Source organism: Osmerus mordax, chromosome 11, assembly GCF_038355195.1.
Source record: "Osmerus mordax isolate fOsmMor3 chromosome 11, fOsmMor3.pri, whole genome shotgun sequence".
Taxonomy (NCBI): domain Eukaryota; kingdom Metazoa; phylum Chordata; class Actinopteri; order Osmeriformes; family Osmeridae; genus Osmerus; species Osmerus mordax.
The window spans coordinates 10872569-10894704 of NC_090060.1; the positions used below are offsets into that span (position 1 = coordinate 10872569).

Consider the following 22136-nt stretch of genomic DNA (forward strand, 5'->3'; position numbering starts at 1 on the left):
ATTTTCTTTCTTTTTTTCACAAACTTCAAGGACAAGAAATGCAGGCATATACAAATAACAATACCACTGAAATCAATGAGTGGTAGGGGTTAGCAGGAAATATAAGCAATGTTCTCAGGGAAGACAGAACAATTTCATAGCTTCGAAGCAAACTCTATTCAACAGTTTTGGAGCCAGCTCTATTTTCACTGTTTGGAATGAAGCAAATATTGCAGTGCAGTTACACTTGGCTGCGTGCCTTCCCTAAACTGACAGACACAAAGATGAGAGTTTACTGCTCTCAGACGGAACAAGATAAGCCTACAGATAGACTTGCTATTTCAACAGGTCCAGAGAGATCTCAGAACCTGCCGCTGAGAGGAGGGAGGGGAGAGGCATACTGTGGCAGAAACAGACAGAGAGGACGGATGATTATTTGCAAGATATGGGTATGGATAGGGAAGAGGACTAATGTGCTTTTAATGTAGAACAATTTAGTAATACTATTACATTTGAATGCAAACACAGTTAGTGCAGAATAACGTAAAGTATACAGTGACTGCCTTTCCTCAAGCACTAAAAATGTCTGCAGGACTGATCTAGTAAATAGTCACATTATCTGAACGTTTAGAAAGCTTCTGATAAAGGGCAACAGTGTGGAGATTTGAACAAAAATAACTGTAACAATAAAACCAGTAAGATTATGTATGACTTGTATTTTTCGTCCCAGAGGCTTGGTGATAACGTTGCAATATCTTACATTTCTGTGACATTTGGTACAGAAGCGTTTCTTGTAATTGAACTCAAAGTGTACAGGACAAGGTTGGTTACATTTAAGAGCTGATTACCCATTTCAGCCACACACTCGACCCCACACAGAGACAGCCGATTGAGACAGGGCACAACACCGAGAGCTCTCGGCAAGGCAAGAAGGTGTGAAACGAGTGCAGCAGAGAGGAACAGAGAAGAAGCCAACATGAACATCAAACATGAGAGACAGCCGGCAGACAACATTTCTCAACCTCTGAACTTCCAATTTGTGGCTGCTGGTGTTGTCAGTGAAGAAAATCCACTTCTTATTTACTCTTCATGCCAAAGTGTGTTAGTTGTTGATTTCCCAAATGCATGCTTAATTATAGGAGACTGAAAAAGAGACAGACATGGGGGAATTCATCAAGAAACACAAACATCTCAAAATACAGTGTGTCTGCGGGCCATGTTCCATCTACAAGTAGAAACACTATTAAGCAATGAAAATGGAAGCTGGATGACAACGGACAAGTTATATACTGATGCGATTAAAAACTCCACCACAAAACAATATGAACGTCAGCAAATCAACAGACTGTTAATGTGCAATATCAAGTCAGCAAAGTAGACAGACCTCTGCAGCTTGTGGCACACAGAAAATAAACTCCAAAGCATGTAATGTGCAGACTGGTCCAATGAGAACTAATAAAATACTCAGATTTATACTGATTTATTCATTAATTTGTGCCTGGCAACATGTACCAATTCTGATAATGTTAATAAATCCAATTGCTTATATAGTGTAGTTTTTATTATTAGGCCCATCCTTAAATTCTTCAACATTTTATCATTTTTATTTGATATTAGTTAGGGGGTTGGTATATTATGTTAAACTTATATGGTCATAAATAAAGTGAACACAATCACAGCAAAGGATAAGGCCTTTAATCTGAGAGGATCCCATCGGTGTTGGCATCACCTGTGAGGTGTGTTTGTTTCTTGTGGCAGTTGTGACCTGCCTTATCAGGAAGACAGCCACCCAGAGCAGCTCTCTCTGACACATCTAGATAACTGAGACGAGCCAGTCACTGATTCAATCACAGATGGGCACGCGTTTCTGCCGCCTCCAGCATTGAATCTCCCCATGACAGCCGACCTACTGAGACAGACCTGGCTTTTCATTCAGCCAACTACTATTGATACAACCAGAGCAACAATCCTCAATGTCAGTTTTCCCTTAAAACGTGTTTTAAGGGAAATCTGTTTTTCCAGATGTCAATTGGCAAATACGGTATGATGCTTTTTATTTTCAGGTCTACATCTCACCTAACCCAGCTTTAACTCACTGTCAGTTTTACTCCCTGGCACACCAAAAACAACTCCCTGATGTTTGTGGCGGTAATGAACAAAAAGACATGAGACATAATACCAAATGCAACATTACAGTATACTGCTGAGCTGGATTGAATGGGTGAGCCAGAAAAGTGTGAGGTATGAGTTGACGGTTGGTTTGAAGAAAGCAAGAGGGAAACTGTTACTACTGCTCATGGTGAGGTACACAACTCTCCTGAAACAGAACAGGAGCATGAATCTCTTCCTACGAAAATAATGAACCCTGTCTGTGGTCCCTGGGTTGCTGCCCAGTGCAGATCCTGATTCCAGAACGGATGTTGTACAGAATAGATTCTTTGTGTCTGCCATTGCATTGAACTTTCTCTTAGACAAACCATAATCCTTATTGTTGCTATACCCAATCAGTGACCAGAAATGACGAATGTTATTTTAGCACTGACACAGTAAGTGGCATGTCTGTTTTGTGACAACATATTACACCTTAATAAATCCATTTGCAGTTTGTGTTGGCTGAAGACAGCAACCAGTTTTCGGAATCAATTATACTCCTCTGATTACTCTTGATTTATAATTCCCGAGCTTGGAGCCTGGTTGGCTTTTAACATTAATTCAGTAAGCTTGTTTGTGATTGCCGGTGGCTTGCAGCTGCCTGTTTGTGTGAGGTAGCACAGCAGGTGCATGTCCCCTGCCACGTCTCCCCCTTTCCCCCTTCTTTTTTTGTCTCTTTGAGTCAAACGTCATCTCTAACACACCGAAGCAGCACAGACTTGTTCACAAAGACACTGCGGCTGTTGCATGCAGGTTTAAAGTGAGGTGTGAGCGTTTCCCTTTCTCATGGACACCTCTCAGACCACCTCTGAAGTCTTCACACCAGGGAGGTGAGAGACAACACCTTTAAATGGCATGCCTGGGAATGAAAGGTGTTATTGTTTCTTAACTTCAGACGAGCTTGATGAAGATTCTCCACAGCTCCTCTGAGAAAATCCATGAAATGCCTCTTTTGAGTTTTGACATAATATGTAGCCCAAGATTACGATCAATTTGGTGGTCACGAAAAATTTGCGAAACCAATGGTTTTGTGAATTTGAAAAGGTTATGGTTATTCAATTGCGCGTTGTTGGTAAAAGGTTAAGGTGATTAAATGTTGGAGGGTTCATAGGGAGGTACAGTATTGCTTCCACTGATACAGGAAAACATTTTAGTTTAAATCAATCAACCTGTTAGGACAACAATAATTGTCACTTAAACAATAGGTCAACGGACTGAGCCATAAATGATGTGACTGCCAACTTGACTCCAGTGGGGTAGAGAGTTCTTGAGCCTAAACAAGGATATGAAGGTGAGCTGATAAGCGGATTGATTTAAAAGATACACTGACCAGCAGGTGCCGATGAGTGATGTGCAAGTGATAACAGACCTAACATCTTTTTGGCAGGCTCCAGATAGGGGTTGAAAAAAGTATGAAAAGAAAAAATAATGCCAAAGATTGACAGCATACTCATTACCAAAAAAAGGTTAAAATTATCATGTCGACTGGGGATATTTTTACTGCCTTAGATGTCAGAAAAAACCTGCCATGCGCATACCCAGACATCCAGCTCAAGGTCACAAGCTCAGACTCATTATGTTCCTACTTATGCATTTGTAAAGCGTATTCCATTGATTTGAGATACATTTTGGCACTGCACAACGTGTAATTTAAGTCTTTGAACCTGCCAGGTTGCAGACAAAGACAGGAGGTTGAAGGGAGAGCTTCTTACAGGGCACCGAATTATAATAGGTTCTCAATCTGACAGCACTGAAAAGAAGTTTACAATGAGAAAAAATCATTTTCCAAAAACACAGAAATGGTCACAGCCGTCACATCCCAGAACCAAATGCTATGCCCTCGTGCCCAGCTCTCCACTATTTAAACTGACATTTAATGCCCACCATGTAACCTGTCCTCAGGATTGGTGATGAAAAGATTGCGTAACAGGACCATAGTTTAAGCTTAAGTAATAAACACCCCAAAGTTCTTTAACAGAAATTGATAAAGTATGGAAAGAAGATCCTAACCTATCCACTATCGGAATTCACACTGGTTGTAACCTTGGTACACAGTCTGTCCTCACAAAAACACACCACAAACATCTCAGGAATTAATATTTGTGATATGAAGCACAGTATATCGCTAGTTAACATGCAGAGGAGCTATTATAAACGTCACGCCATGGGGGTGGAGTCGATACCTATCGATAATATAAATCTTAATCTCCAGTCTTTTCACATACTGTACTAGTCATTGTTGAGATTTTTGTTCAAACAAACAAGAGAGAGCGGTGTTCTTTCAAAACAGCATAGATCACAGCTAACTTTATTCCAGTACTGTAGGTCCATGGCACTGCAGGGGTTCCATTGCAGATGGTGACTCATCACAACACCACTGTACAGCATAGAAAAAATTGAGACAACCACTTTTTGCAATCACAACAAGGAACCTACAAAGAACCGAGCAATCATCCAGACTACCAACGTTAAACAGAAAGTATGGAAAAAACGCAATGTGGGAACAAAAAACCTGTATAGTTACATCCTAGTTACAACAATCTGGTAAATCTTAGATAAAGCAGTCCAGGTCTGTAAGATGAGATATGCTGCAGACAACAAAAGGAATTTAGCTCACACGCCTTTGCTCAACCAACCGTGCACTGTACACATTTGACGTTCCAGAGCTACATTGCTCTTGCAAATGGAGTTGTAACCACAAAGGAACGCCATTACATTAAATTGTCATGGCTAATTTGTGTTGGAGAACCAGATCTCCACGTGCACCCACCCTGAAGCTGGTGCTGAGTTCTCCATTATAGTACATACAGCAACAACTGTTACAACAGTATGGGTGGTAGGGGAGGGATGGTGAGATACACAAGTACATTTTTCCTACCTCTGACTCTTGAGAATGGGGTTGGTTACAAGAGTAGAGTCAGAGAAACCAAGCAAAGTGACAGTACACTTGTTTGTCCTCCCATCACCCCAGCAGTTCAACACCCTTGTTCTGAAAAGGCCATGTAGGCATCACTGTGAGAGATGGGTCGCGGGTGCTGACCTCTACTGTCTCTCCCATTACCTTCCATGTCAGATGCCCTGGGTCGGTATGTTAATTCCCTCGACTCCTGAACTGAGTCACACTGTCAACCAACTGGAAAACGACAAAATACCAGCTTCTATTGGAAGGGGGAGGGGTTGTGACATCCTTGTGATCAACACTGGGTAGGCTTAGCTTGGGCAAAGCTCCACTACCAGCATCCCTTTAATCCCCTCCACCCTGCCCTCTACGAATGCAACAAGATAGAGAGGCATGTACTCCATGCAATATTTTATTAATCAACTCTCCCCCGTTACAGGATCAGAGAAACAGCAATGGCCTAAAGACCCACACTACATCCAGCAGGGAGAGCCGAGAGTTGAGAGTTAACACCACACACTTTGACACACATACTCATCTGCTACAACAACATATTAGGAGGATAAAATCACAGGACATGTTTCCTTGCTTTTCAACTTTTCAGGGGTAAACATTCAGACAGGTTGGAGAGGTGATACTGATAAGAGTGTACAGGAGAGGTTCAGTCCAAGCCTAGCAGAGCCCGACAGATTATCCTTAGGTTAGCTTTCAGACACTGTGCTGCTCCACATAGCGCGATATCAGGGGAGAGAGGTGTGAGGAGGCTACGGCACTGTACTGTTTATCTCTGGAGTTGTAAAGCCAAACACTGAACAGTACAGTATCTGGTGTTGTGGTTTAGGATCAGTTTTCTTGAAGAATAAAACTTTTTTTTTTTTTGCAAACTGCAGATTAAATATTATGGCCAGCCTGTAATAATAATGATTTGCTATTAAAAAAAAAGCTCACTTTTACTTCAATAACCAACCTTCTGAATCTATTCATGTAATCAAACGATATATTCGGCTCTATATCAAGCAAACAAGCAAAAAGACAGAAGAGCACCTTGGAAAATAAATCCTATCTTCCTAATATCTGGAGGAGGGAACTTGTTAAAAATGATCTGATACACAAGATGTTGTTTGATTTTTATCCTGATGGATAGACTAATAGTAAAGTTTGTACCTATCTCCAAATCGAGTACAGAGTTGTTGAAATAGAGGGAAGTCTTTTGAAAGGATGGTGTTTTGTCTTGTGTTTTCTCAGGAAATCCAGAAATCTTAATGGGATTTCACAATGACCCTCGAAGGCATGATGCAACGAATCCCCCTGTGAATCCCACAGAAGATTTGATTAATCAATAGAGATTGAAGCACCGAACACAGACCACGCAAAACAAGTGGATCCTAGAAACCACAGTATGACCACCTGATTACCTGGAGCACAGAATTCTGGGCCGGTGAACCTGTGGACCGGTCAGTTGCTGTGTACATTAGATGCATGATAAATAAGCCAAGCTTATGAATCCCTGCCAGGCCGTATGGTTCAACAGTAGTGTAAGTGTTTGTTCTTCTGTAGCACTGACAATAGCTCTGCATTACCAAACCGTAGTTTAGTTACGTGGTTGTTGAGGTTGTTGGCATGCGTGTGTTGTGTACGTGTCATCAGGTCAGGGAGTTGCATTGGATATACAGGGACAGTTGTGGAGTGCTTGTCTGGACTGTCTGTTCCTGGCCCGGGGACGATCAATTCTGCATAGCAGCTCTCACAAAAGGGACCCAGCACTGTTCACAAGTGAAGGAGGTTTTGGGTTGCATTTTTATGTTCCATTTAGAAGGTGCATTATTTGTGTGTGTGTGTCTTACAGAACATCAGGGATAGTAAAAGAAAACAGGCTCTGAATGCACCCCATTAGCAATTGTGAGGGAAGTTATTACACTGTCCTAGTATCTTTCAACTCAGCATGCTTCTTGTCACTTAATTACAATAATGGCTGCACCAAATAAAGGGATAGTAAAGGCAATGAAGACCGATTACACAGAAATGAATCACATATACAGAAATATAAAACTCGTCATATAATAGGATTTTGGCCAGTTTTCTTCTGTTCAGTAAATAACAACCCATATATTTTACTGTAGATTACAAAACATAAGCTACTAGCAAGAATGGTAAATTATCCAGTACAACCAGTTTAACCAGTCCTTCCCTCCTTGCTGAGCAGTGACTTGTTGAGCTCCTCTCTGGTTGGCTACACATACGATTCCTGAGCCTCCAGTGGTGCCTGATCTCATTACGGGCACTGAGAGCATCTTTCTTCCTGCAGCTGTCTGCTTGAAATATATCAGAATAACTGTCCTTTTCTTTCTTAGCCTAAGTACACCCAAACATTTCTACAGGCGAAGCTCCTTTGCAAATGTGGGGCTAACATAACGATAGATGATGAGTTCTGACAATCATTGCCTCAATGATTAGGAGCTGTGTGGTCTGATTCATCTGACTGTTCAATGGGCTGCTCCACCCCCATTGTCTGCTTACCACTTCTAGACATACAATTTATGAAAGGGTTAGTTAACCAGAACAAATAATCCCACACTGATTTTGTGTAGACTGTCGATGTATCAATATAAATGTTGGACCAACAGTCAGGTTATTGAGAAACTGTGTGGGTACTTTTAGCAACTGCAGTGGAAAATATATGATTACTTCCCAATTCTACTCTGAAAGAAAAATAAAATAATTCCAACAAAACTACCGAACAGTATATTATGTGTGTGTGTACACACACTGGCATATCATATGTACAGCGAGATTGTAGATCCATAGATTCTGTGAGAATTCTGGCAGGACTATTGAGCTGTGTTTAAGGCATTAAGTAAAGACCTCACTGATCCGTCTGCATGCAAAGATTTCCCTTAATTACAGGGTGCTTGGAGCCGAGCCGGGGTCCCTTGAGAGAGTCCAGTCACACCGGCTGCAACAGGCAAAGGGAAGCAGAAGTCACAGATCACTTTAAAGCTCATTAATACAGAGTCAGGCTATTTCACCAGCAGCTCCCTGGAGTTTTACAAAATACTTTGTAAGGTTGATATTCCCTAAGTAATATTGCTACTATTCACTAAAGTGTATATGAAGTAGTGTAAGCAAACCTCAAATTTCCTACCTTTCAGACAAATGACAAACCTCCCCCCCCCCAAACCATAATATGTACAACGTCACAACCAAAAGGGGTTGTGGGGCTGCAAGTGGGGCTGCAAGTGAAGATGCTGCAGGGCTTCAGAAAAAACACTCTATAGTCCTGCTGTCCAAAGCCAATGAGAAGGAGATGAACTGAAGCTGGTTTTGGGTCTTTGAATGGGCAATCAGTCATGAGTCATGTGACGTAATCCTGGCCTCTAAGGTACAGAGCTACACCAAAAAGATATGGGCTCTTCTTCCTTCAAGCCCCCAGTGTATGCCAATCCGCTTCCTGATCAGCTGTCAAGCTGGCTCTATGGGGAGGCAAATGAAACTGTCTGACCTTGAGTAGATTGAACTAACTTGCCAGTAGAGGGGTGAGAGGGGATTTCACCTCCTAATGGAATGCTTTCCAGAGTGATAGCTCTGGGTAAGGCACCTCCCATCTGCCCTCATAAAACTGAAAGACATTAGAGAATGGTCGATAACTCCCCCATGGACAAACACAAGCACCGGAATTGCGCACGTACATGCACTACCAGAAGAACATTCAACAGAGCGCACACACACTCTTATACACAACCAGCCTAGCTTTGAAGGATTATTTCTGTAGAGACCTCTGGAGGGCCCATTTCATATTGGAGCTGATGCCTTCTTCAAGGTTGCTTCCAGTCAAATGTAAATGGAGAAGAGTGACATCCGTTTTACCTTGGGAGCCCATGTTTCCTCTCCCTCCAATTCACTCAAGGCTGGCCCCTTAATGACAGAGAGAGCACTATGAGAGAATCCTCCATCACTGCTAATGTACTTGACAGAACCAATCAATATCACTGTGTAGTATGTTAGCTTGGTCAGGCACTCTTGCATGGAAAGATATGGGATAAAACTATAACTGTCTGAAACAAGGAGCGAACTCTCTCTGCCTCCTTCGTGTTAATGTAACAACCACTAGACAGTGACAAAAATAATTAATTTATGTTGTACGCTGTCAAGTCTTCTGACACCACTCCAATGTATTCATTAGTAATAGGTTCTAATACTCGCTATACTGCTTGTCCAGCTACGGAAAGAAAACGATTTTGTGCACATTGTGCACACATTACAGAAAGGCCTTAAAGGGCAACATGGTATTTGATCATTCAGCTAAATTTGCAAAACAGAATGGAAATAACACCACATCAAAATGGATTCATTTGACTTCAGTTCTTTGTGGCGTTTGCAACACTGAACACATAACGGAAACACACAAGTATCCTGGGTCCTTTTTTACCGTCACTGTGGGCAGTGTTAAGTATGTGTCACAGGAAGATCAGGATGCACTCCTGTCATCATGTAAAGATTCAACAGCTCTACAGAAAGATTTGAGGCGTTTTATAATTAATAAAGAAAATCATTTCGGTACTACTGTGAAGCATTAGCATAGCTCCCTTGATCATCAAAATGTGAGCGATGACAATCCATCACCCTCTTATAAACAAGCTCCAGTAGCCACATTAAAACACAATTAAGTTTTCAGTTATTTATGTGTCTGCTATGTCTAATGACTCCTATGGCAGGGATTAAAGAGCACCGAGGAGAGGCGTATGGAGCTGGCCTGCCTGCTTAACACTCTCCCCTGCAGGAAACTCTGTTTTTCCATGACTGTGGGCCATTGCTTCTGAAGTACATGTGCAGTAATAGATGGGAAGTGTAGTAGCATTAACTGTGAGAATCCCAAGATCTGCTCTCTGCTGTTCTCTCCCTACTATAATCTGTATATAAACATCCCATCAAAGGAAGTCAACAATATTTTGATCCCCTGCTCTCAGACTTCACAACCTGTGTTGTGTTTGAAGTGACCTTCAAACATTTACGTTGCCAAAAGAAGACAATCTGATAGGGTTCTTCTAAGTATAGAAGAAGCTCTAGAAGAGTGCGCCATGAAAGTATTTATAAGTAACGCAGAGTGCAACGATGCCTCCAGCTGTAAACACTGAACTACATAGAACTGATACACTAATTGGATTTTCCTGTCTCATGTCAGGACACTGTGTGTGTGGGAGTCAAATATGGGCACATAGCACTTACCAAGTCACTGCAATAGACTGGCAAGAAAAGATTGAGTATGAACGCAAAGTTCTTAACCAGCAATCCCTTGTTTCTGTCACCCACCATTATGGAGAGAGTCAGCTAAAGGTAATTCTGTGGTCTCCATCAACTGCCAGTTGTGCTTTTGAAAACAATGACATAATGCACTCCAGCAGTTGATGAGCAGTGTCACATAATTCTCCAAACCAGTGCCAGAATAAGACTTTTGTAAGTAGGGAAAAGGTCAACAGTGAAGAGGACAGAGTGGGACATCACAACTGTAAGTGTTAAAAAACATATGGTTTGGTATGTGGATTATAATGGCAGTGTGCCCATGATTCTTAAAACAACTACACCTGCCCTCTCACAGACACACAGAGAGAGAGAGACACACTGAGAGGTAAAGAGAGAGAAAGAGAGAGAGAGAGAGTAAGGTCCCTACATATACAGCTCCCTCTGCCGCCTCTCTTCACCTCTGCATGGAGGAGGAAGCAGCCTTTGATCTTCCTGCCGACCCGTGCTGTCCCTGTTAGTAGCCCACTCCTCTTTGTAAACTCAGATCAATGGGGAGGCTTTTTTTTTTACCTTGAAAGGCACCTGGGCTGGGCCCGCGTGTGTATCAGTGATATATTATGAGTTGGCTTTGCTTGGCCTTTGAAGCCTTTGTGATGATGCTCACTTCCCTGCTGTTGTCCATTACTTTCCTCCGGATCTCCATGGTAACAATTCAAGGACATGCTCTTTCATATTCAAGCAAATGGATGGAATTAGGGTACATATCAAATACAAAATCCGGTCTCTTGATCCCATTGTCAAGCCGTTTGGGCAACTAGATCAATACTTTTCCAAACAGACACACATTAGAGGACCATTAGAGGGCCAGTTATGATTGCAAAATGTAAGAGCTACACACATCTGGAAAGGTAGTCAGGGGAGTCAGGTGGCTGAGCGGTGAGGGAATCGGGCTAGTAATCCGAAGGTTGCCAGTTCGATTCCTGGTCATGCCAACTGACGTTGTGTCCTTGGGCAAGGCACTTCACCCTGCTTGCCTCGGGGGAATGTCCCTGTACTTACTGTAAGTCGCTCTGGATAAGAGCGTCTGCTAAATGACTAAATTTAAATTTAAATTTTTAAATTTTAAATTTAAAGGTTGTGGAAACCTATGGTGCAGGAGAGATGCAACACTGGTGATTTCAGAAGACTTTTTTTCATTGGGATTGAACAATGGAACAGGAACTGCAACACCGCTGCAAGCCAACAGCTGCATTCTGATTGGTGGTTAGTCTTCGTGTGTGTAGTTCTGAGCTGCAGAGGGCACCAGCTGCTGAAACAGGTCACAATAGAAACTTTCTAAATGTAATCCCACCCTTCCTTGTGCTCTGTCCATCACAGTTGGACATGTGTTGTCTATCTACTGGCAATTTAATGCACTGGCAATTTCATAGAGAGCTAATGGGTTTAGATTGGCGATGAACCACAGTGGGTTAAAGGTTCCAATAGTGTCCAACTCTAAAGAGTGCGCAGGAGGCCAATGAGGCAGGAGAAACATACTAATTGCAGTTCACATGGCTGTGTAAAAACAGTCATTATGCCACTTCCTCTCTTTCATCAGCACCAAGCTGGGACCATATGGGCCACATGGAGTTTTCAAAAAACAAAAATAAAAAACAAAAGCACAACCACAAACCTTGAAAATGTATTTAAAACAGAAAAAAAAAACATGTATAAGGAATTTCATTAATTAATAACAGTCTCCTCTGTATTTTTTCACACATACCTCTTTGAACAAACTAGGCTGATCCGGTCATATCTTTTTGCCATAGTATTCCTTAATTTAGCTTCTGGCCATAAATAAGATATTTTTAAGGACAATGGGAGACTATTGAGTGTTTCCTTTCCGCAAACTGAAAGTTTCTGACCAGTGTGTCCTGTAAATGGAGACCTTACCCAAACCACAATAGTTACATTCTTACGGATGGTTGACCATTGTGTATCAAAACAAAAGTTTCCAAGATACGTTTATAAGCACTGCTGGGCTTGTGTGTTACAGTTTTACCAACTGCTGTTTATTATTGGCAATATGACTGTGTGCAGATATTGACTAGAACATTCACACAGGTTAACATGAATGTTTCAGAAAGGAAAGCAAGAAAGTTCCAGAGCAAGGTCAGTGCTCTCACATTCCACCCACAGTCTGTGATAATCTCTTCCTCTATGTGAGGTCAGTAGGTGAAGGACTCCCGAGGGTGTGTGTACGTGTGTGCCTGTACAAGTGAGCCTGGGTTTGTGTATGTGTTTCAGTGAGCTAGATCCCAATTGCTGGAGAGAAAGAAAATGAGAGCTTGCCTCACCATACAGGATTGAGTGTGCGTGTACGTTTGTGTGCGCATGTGTGTGTCTGCAAAGGACTAGAGCCACCTTCACTGTAGGAGGCCATGGTGCAGGTCAGAGGCAAGGCTACAGTTAACACTGCTTCAAATTGCCTTTCCTTCTAGATTCTCCTCTGACTAGAGAGAGAAGTGAGGAGACCGGGTGACAGAGGTGGGGGGAATGGACAAGATAGGGAGCAAATGGGAATCTCAAAGCATGATAATGAAAAAAGGGCGAAGAAGACTTGTGTTCACCTAATTAAACTGAGTCACTGAATAGCCTTTCTCTAGGGAGACTCTGCTTAGCCTATGCCATATATATTTCACCTGCCATATGTGAAATGTCCATAGGTTATTGCATGTGAAACACAGAGTTCAAATACTTCAGAAAAAAAATTCAAATGTCATATTCAAAATGTAACAATAAACAATTTCATGAAAGTAATACACCACACACTTAGTGCATTTTTGTGTGTTTACACATCTGTTCACAGTTGGAGTCCTTTAAAAAACATTACTACTTTACAAACAATGGGCCAAGGATAGCTGCATGGAATAATAGTAGCAGAAAAATTTAATAAAACATTTCTAAGAATCCTTGGGTTAACATCTACTCCCTCTTTCTCTCTTTTGGGCTTTTTCTGCCAATCTTCACTGACTGACATGTTCTTTCTCTCAAAGCCTCAATGCATGCATTGATTAAAAAGCCCATGGACAAATGTTATTTATGACGGTTTATGAAGTCGTCTACATAAATCACTGATAACATTATGTAATGTTGAAATCATCATTGATTAATTGTGTGTCTATTATCTATAAATATGTTAAAGTAGCATTGAAATGAACACGATATAGTGTTAGTGTCATGTCTCCAACTTCTGATATGATTAGGGGTTTCTCCATCCTATGACATATTTATTGCTTAGGATTTATATGGAGTCCAGTCCATTCTCTTTTTCTTTATATGCAATGTAATCAAGAACAGGATTCTGCATCAAGGACTGAAGAAATATTCACTGAATGTCTTTCATTGTTTTGGTGTGCATACAGTAAAATGCAAAGCAAGATATTTCATTGTAAGAATGGTAGGGAATATGACTTTTCACACAGCTGCTGCTCTATGAGCCATAAAACATCGTTTCATTTTCCTCAGAGCCACAAGGTACCTTTCAGCCATGACACAGTATGTTTACAAGCAGCCACAATGAAGTCAAACACACCCTGACAGTCTCAATGAGGTGTAAATGGGTGTCTGCCTCGTGTCTGGCCTGCATATTGTCTTTGCTTGGATGCAGAAGGATTGCAGGTGAAACTTCAGTAAACGGGAAAGTCTAACAGCTAAGTGAAGCTATAAGAAAGATGAAATATTGGCACATCAGTCTCTAAGTGAGATTATTCATCGAAGGATGCAATCTTCTGTTCTGCTCCTAGTTTCTTTTCTTTTCTAGACCAGTACATACTAGTATTTTATCAAACTAAATCTATTAGTGCAAAGTAAACAGAATACCTTTAGATTTCTGGAGTTAATCCCAAAGTGTTTATGTCAAACAGATCTTGCGAAAAACACACGCGACTTGGTACACGCCATCTTCAAAGGACGCGCCTGATCTTCACACAGAACAGCCGTGAGAGAGCATCTTCCATCGTTTCCACTAGAGCAACTCTTAAATCAGAGTAGAGAGCTCTACGCCTCCAATCTTTTCTGACAGAGGTGAGGGCCAGCTGCAGCACGGTCAACACACTGGAAGTAGATTGCATTACGACTCGGTCACTGTGTGAAGAGGGCAGGGATTGAGGACAGACACATTGTTTAATGGAAGTTCTACTAGGGGGAAGCTGTGGGGCGCAGGGATTTGTGAGCAGCTGGCCCAATTTCCCTAGGAGCTGAACTGCTCAGGCCATAAGCGCAGCTAGTTCAGGAAGGGCAATCGGGCAGCGCGCGTCATCCATTTATCAGGGACGTAAGGCGTCTTACTCCACCTTCCTTTCCTCCGCCCACTACTACACCCATGTTAGCAGCGCATATCCACTGGGCCACGTCCGATATGTCATCTTTAAAAGACCCGTGTATATGCACACACGCGCACACACTCAGCCCATTTGTTGTATGATCAGTGCTGCTGCCACCCTCCACCGTCCCCTTCTCCCCCATGCTGTCTGTATGTTCTATCCACCAGGGGGATTATATCTCTATTACTCCCTGCCTCATATGACATGTATGTATGTGTTGCATCGAGGAGGCAGGGAGTGCTTCCCTTAGATCATCCACTCCGCCAAAGTTAATCTACCTGTCCATGTCATGTAAAAATAAATGCTCAAATCTAATACGTGATTGTCTTGACTGAACTGGATTTCTGGAGGGGAACCGGAGGTTGACTGCCTGCTATTGGTGCACAGTTGATTGGAGAGCCCCTTAGGTTCTAAGAAACCCAATGCTGGTCAAATATTTAATGTTTTTTGTAAGTAAAAAAGCCTTTTGTTATATGGACATCAAGCAGGCATTTTAATATTTATAAAAATAAAACCAAATTACATTCTTTCAGCATAATTTATCTAATGCAAGACTCAAGTCCTGAAGATGTTCTGAAATTTATGTTTCCCCTCCAAGATATCACTAATATCAAGTCGTACATCAGACACGGTTGATTCCCACAGAATAAATTGGGGCCTTCTGGTAGAGCTGTGTGTGAGGTGGGGGTGGTGGAGGGGGAAGGGTTTAGTTGGTGTGACGTACTGCAAGGCCAAATAAAATTGCTGCTCTGCTGATGAGGCTTCTTAACTGGATGTGCTACGCCTGCCCAATTTCACCCTGCCCTTATGATTGATAACATGTCAGCCACCATTTATATATGGGTCCAGAGAGGCGTAACGTTTCCTTCAGCTCAGTACACTTCCATGTGCAGCGTCAATGTGCAGCAGAAAATGCAAGCAGAAAATGAGGACAATTAATTTGTCATTACTGTTGAATTAACATTTCCTCATAATGGTTTGATTAAAAGTGCATATTGAAATGCGATAAGAGCTCTTTCAAGTGAAAGGATTGCATACTCAGATCTGTCGAACTTGCGAGAAGTTACCATCTGGCATTCAATTTCCTCAAGATTAACCCTTACCACACAACAAACCTGATATTAGATCAACCGTAAAGTGCCAACTAAGCTAGTTTTAGCTTGCGTGGCGCATTGCTTTGACTGTTGGCATATTCTGGGGCATTCAGCATTTTGGAGGCTGAAAGGGCAAATACATGTGTCCCCTCCAAAGCAATCAATATTTGAGATGGCATCTGTCAGCAGATGTCTTTAATAGAATGGATCTGGGCTCACAGTGGAAATATGGCTCTAAGGAAGGTCACCAGCAGTGATGGTATTCATATTAAACCCAGTTGCACCAAAGTCGTATCCAACTTTTCACATAAATTTGCAACTATTCCAGGCAGAACCTATTCACCCAGAGGTCACATGCATTCAGAACTAGTTATTATTCACATATGTTTTTTTCTTTTTGCAAACTTCAAACTTAAGGTTTCATTCCATTTTGTTAGGAAGTCCATTAACTATTAAAATATGACACTTACAAACATACATGCCTATTTAATAGGTGGAACTACACTTAACAGAAAGTTTAACGTTAACGCCTCTAATGCTGAGGCATTTTGTTATTTCTGCAGTTTTACAGCTCAAAACCTTCAGCGTCGATCTTTCTAGTGCTCAGGGTTCTGCAGCATTCCCCCACTGGCATCTCGGTAAAGGTAAATAACGACACTGCTGATTTCAGCCGACAGGATCCTGCGCCGTTTGCCTTAAATTTGCATTATTCATCTTTATTATCGCTGAGACAGGCCTCCGAGGATACTGACACTGGCGTCTCACATGGTCAGTTCATTACCCGCTCACTGTGACGGCACCACAGCCCTGAGAGCAGGGATATTTACGCTTTTCCATTCCTAACTATATCTGTCAATCTGATAGGCCAATAGCTCTGATTAATAGAAACAAACTGAACAGATTCATCATACACTTTATCCTATACTCATTTGCATCCTAAAAAGCATGCAACACATAAATGTGTGTATATATATGTTGCTTTTATATATATATTATACATGCACAATTTTGTATGCTTTAAAAAAAAGTTTTTCATTTACACGGCCTACAGTATAACAGCAGCTGAATGGGTAGTCAGCTAACAGCAGATTTTTTGGTTCTGCTTTCATTTCATGCTCAATGAGAGCAAATGGCTTGGCTAACAGAGCAAGCAAACATTTATGAAGCAGCGTGCTTGTCGAATCTTAAGTACAAAACATATGGTTACACACACAATCCTTCAAGGAACAACAGAGCACAGACAGCACCATGCAGACAAGCCTTCATGCCAATCAGAGAACCTACTGTACACTTATGAATGAACTGTTGTTTATGTAAGTGTCTTTCATTTATCAGTGCTTTAGGGTATATTGAAAGTTATGCATAATATATGAGAGGAATTATGACCCTACAGTGGTGGTGGCCAGATTACAGCAGCCTATTGACAGCTTCTTAATTATGTTATCAAGTCTGTACTTTCATTTTGGTTCTACATCCATTTTTTTCAAGTTTGTCTACTATTAACTATGTCATTATGAGACAAAAAAAAAACGTACTTACCTACAAGCTTCCTTCATGAGAATCAGTTGTAGGATAACCATTTGGTGGGATGAAAGGAATTACAGTGCTAGCACAGCCTTCTGTAATCTCCATCTATGCCCCCTTCTCAAATACAGCCTGGTTTTCAGATTAACTCAAATGTTCTGGTGTACTCATTCCAATTGCAACAGATGCAAAGATAAGATATTGTTTTATTTAACGTCCTCTGTCCCTTCATCCATGTTAAGTGTTTACCTATTGCTTTGCACCCAGCTCAGACAGCACCGGTCCACCCATACTGATTAGGTGCCCTCCAGACAGGAGCTGGCTGTCTGGACAAAGAGAGAAGAGGGCTGGGGTTGTCAAAGGCCTAATGGTTCTGGAGAGGCCCTTAGCTCTGCATGTGTAGCAGACGCCAGCACCAATTAGCCAGGTGTACACAGGGTGCCAGTCCATGAGAGGAGATCGGACAGGGCCGATTCGCTGTGCTAACGTTTGCTTTCTTCTGCTACGGCCGATCGATGAAGACAATGGAACTCAGGGAGAGAGAGAGAGAGAGAGAGAGAGAGAGAGAGAGAGAGAGAGAGAGAGAGAGGGCTGAAATGAATGTTACGTCACGTTGAAGAGAGTATAAGCTGGTGGTGTGGTTATACCAGATACATGACATGATATGAGAATCACGTTTTGATGACCAGATAAGTTTAGATGGATTCTGATGTGGATGGATGGATATCAGGATGTGTTATTGAGCTAAAACCAATCAGCCCAAATGGAGCCTCGCTCATCTTGGTATGGAATCATAAATGGAATCTCTGAGTGCCATATCCACACTTAAACACCTTACTAATGCGAAACATGATTTATACATGTTATGCAGTGAAGACATAAGTCAAAAGCATGTAGGCAGTCTTTGGACATTAAACTTTATAGCAGCCTCGATTGGTCATTGATTAATAATAAATACAACACCCCAGTCCCTGGAGAGCATGTTGAGTGAAAGCTGTTCTATGACATCAGGGGTGTAAAATGGCTGAGAGTGTTAATATGACTATGTTTTCACACAAGACCCTAGGCCAGGAATGGCATCAGAGGAAGGTATGTTTGGAGGATGTTGAAGAAAAAGAGGGAATAGGTTGTTTGGTGAGTGAGGCTTCCTGAAAATGAATTTGAATTGAAATGGACTGACAGTGGACAGAATGAACCATGATTATATATAAAGATGGCACAGTGTATATCTTTCCCTCTCTTTTGTTACCGTGGAGATATCCATCCAGGAGAGATTAAGATTTATAAAGCAAATAATCACCACCGTAGAAAAAAACAGTTCTGACTGACAGCAACTGGGGTAAACACTTCACACGCTCTCTTGCTCGATTTACAGGTGATGCCAATGGAAAAAGACGAAAGGGGGGAGAAAATAAGAGCAATCCTCCCCCTCAGCACCACTTGGGATGTGTCAAGATTTATTCTGAATCAGAGGACCCTTTCCAGAGACTGAGGAGGCGGATGTGTCTGAACAACACTCGTTTTCAATTGAGCACGTATGAAAGAACTCTGAAACAATTATGACAGACTACCCACTGCTCTGAATAGTCCTTGATGAGAACGAGGCGCAAAAGGAGATTTATGTCTGATAGGTCAATCATGCATAAATCGTGAAAAAGGTGACATTCATCCCAAATCATAACACATCGTATCGTAATTACAATAATATTAGCGCACAGCTTTTAATTTAAAAGTAATCATCCTGATTACTTCACAGCAACGGGAACAATTGCTTTTTCTCCACTGGGAAGGTTGGAGTGGGGTGGGGTTCTTGCCTTATCACAAGGTCTCTCTCCATAATAATGAGTTCAATCTGGAATTGTTGTGAAAGGGACCCTCTGCAGCACTCAAGGCGAATGCTATCATGCAGGGGGAGGAGGAAGGATGGCTCAGAAGGTCACTCACTTCAATTTGAAAATGTACAAGAACATAAATCTTTGGAACCCCTCTCACAGCCCACAATATAGACTAACCATTTCTAGAGGGTTCCATGTCAGTGTCCTACAAAAATGTCACATCTACATCACAAACAGCAACATGTCAAGGACAGCCGGCATATGAAATATGATGTTTTAAGGCACCAAATCAATTCAAAATTCTGTCTTTATGATCTAGAAGACATTGGCTATATTAATACACAAAACATTATGTCAGAATGTTCAATCTGAAGAAATATTAATTGTAAGGAATAATGCTACAATAATTTTGTGATGATTTCATGCTCACAATGAGCGAATGAGGAAGCCAACTGTTTCCACGCACTGCACAATCACAGACAGAACGAAAACAACTTCTATAATTGGAAAAGCATACTGTAGCTTACAGATTGTGGCATATTTAGGTCAAGCTTTGCAATGGAAGTTTGACAAAATAAACATAATAGGGAAAAAAGTTCTTAAAAATGGTAACCTCATCCAAACCCTGGTAATAACGTTTGAGATTAATGAAGCTTTTCCTCCAATCTGACCAATCAAACTAACACAGTGACTAACAGAAAAACTACACACATCCGCGGACACACAAACACTGAACACAAAATAGGATGCATGTTACAGTACAAGTGCCTACACAGTGATACTGTAAGTACATTTTATTTTAAAAACATGAACATTAACCGCAACTATGCTTCTGTTTTTAGACAGAAGCATCATTTCTGAGACTTTTGGATGAAGACTTTGCAGCAGCCTCTCAGACATGCTGACCTGTCACAAGGGATCATCAATGTACAGCTGCACCAGCACAGCATCTCCAGAGTGTTTACAGTATAACCCTCAGCCTGAGGAATTAAGAACAGGGGTGTTAATCACCTGCCTTCCCATGAAAATCTAACCCTAAAAACACGGGTGAAATAGCTTAGCATGTGGTTGTCACCCCATGTGGTTCGCCACATGACAATCAATCACGACCGGTTGGCAAGGATGTAGGTGGGTCCCTCTGAGAGCTGCTGGGAGCTTGTAGAGGTTTTCCAAGCAGGGTTACTCCTGCATGGAAAACATGTTGGTTTGGATTCTGAAGAGAACAAGAGGCACCAGGAATGGACAGTATTTAATTCTGGTACTCCTACGGTCCACTTAGGTGAGATCAAGGGAGGTCTGCTGTAAAACTGTAGCATTAATAGCAGACTCCCTCTACCTGTCACTACAAGGGATAGCACACTGCCCTGATTAGCAGAGCTGTTCTGGAAAAGCTCTTCTACTGTAGAAGAGCAGGGGGTATTTATTCTCATTGCAAGGAGACATCGTCCCCCTTTAATATTTACATAGTACAAAATATCATACCTATGCTTTTGCAAGAACACTAAAATAAAACAGTAATGTGTAGAATTGGAACGGAATAATTTGAACCAAATAAAGCCAGACTTATATACATGATTTATGTATACCCACACACCATGTAAGTCAACACAGTCCACCAGAATGCTTTGTGTTAGGAAGTATGATTTACAGTCAAAAAGTGGGTTACAGATGGACAGCCCAAATTCAATCTGCTGACCCCATCCATCTCTGACACTCAGTTCTTATACAATATCATCAATTTATTATGAGCTCTGGCTTTTAGCTTACCAAGTCTCTCTGTGCTCAATTGTAATTGTTGGAGCCTCACATTAGCTTTATTGCTTTTAAAGGTGTACTGTACCTAAAGTATTACTTTGGATGCTCAAATGGAATGTGAGTTTTAAGGGAAAAGCTTTGTGAGAAGGACAAAAGATGATGATAATTCAGTAATGCCATAACTTTCACAGTCCCCTCAACAGGATGAGGAATTCCAGAGGACAAAGAGCGGGACAGAATAAATGAATATGTTCAGAGACGTTTTTTGTTAAATTACCAAGACTGAAGATTTCTTATGCATCTTTATTCAGCATACCTTAGTCAATATAAATTGAATTATAGTATACAAAATATTTTGGTTTGGAAACCATTGATGTCCATGGTTAGTTGTTTTTAAATTGCATTGCTGGCCTAGCCAATTTCACCTTGTTGTAATGGGACGCATATAGACTATTAAACAGAGTAATTATTTAATGTCTCAAAATATCGACTGTAGCAGAGAATGATAGCAGTAAGTTAAATTATATTTTTTGAAGTTTGAAATGTCACTGCAAAGTTGATAGAAACGTCTAACATAATTCCATGTTACAGAATTTACAAAGCCTAGAAAAAGTAGGCTACTGTGTGAATAGCTTGCCTTCGAGAAGTCCTCTTTTTAGCTTAAAGTGATGCACGATTTGTGCAACCATCGTCTCCACATCCCATTTTTTTTGTCTAACACAAGTGGGTGATCTAAAGGAGTTGTGTGACTTATTGATGAATTGAGATCCTCTTTATCGTGCGAAAGAACAAGAGCCAAACAACATCACCAAAACGGCACTAAAAATACAAGAGATGAATTGCCAGCAGAATCTACTGTGAGTGACCAAAAATCCAAACAATTGATAGGGCTATCTTACCTTTAGCACCTATATCCGTGACCACAGCAAGGAGAATCAACACAGTGCCAATGTAATTGCTTGAATTACTCATGTTTTCGGTGTTGGAGTCCTCAATAGTAGAAATAAATGTCCTTGGGATCAACACTTTTTCCTTGAAAAAATGAAAGGAAGAGCGCTCCGTCAGCCAGTTGCAGAGAGACCAAGGGTTTGCATACGCAGCACGGGATCTCCACGCGTTTGTTGACCAGTGTCCTGCTCTGTAAACTGTATAAGCTCAGCCCACTGTGAAACTGTGCACAATTTTAAATGCTTGTGAAGCCGATTGCCCGTTGCGTGTACCGTTCTTTTTTAAGGAACAGCGCGCAGCCTTCAATTCAGTACCACGGACAGCTCCTAGCGTTTGCTACTGGAACCAC

General features: G+C 41.4%; 1 protein-coding gene across 1 annotated transcript in view; it reads right to left on the reverse strand.

The window, feature by feature from the left end:
- sez6b (seizure related 6 homolog b) overlaps positions 1-21811 on the reverse strand; it is a 59675-nt gene extending 37864 nt beyond the window's left edge. Inside the window, exon 1 of the mRNA XM_067247053.1 lies at positions 21739-21811. Coding sequence (XP_067103154.1) covers positions 21739-21811 — 73 coding nt within the window. The remainder of the gene's footprint in view (positions 1-21738) is intronic.
- Between the last annotated feature and the right edge of the window lie 325 nt (positions 21812-22136).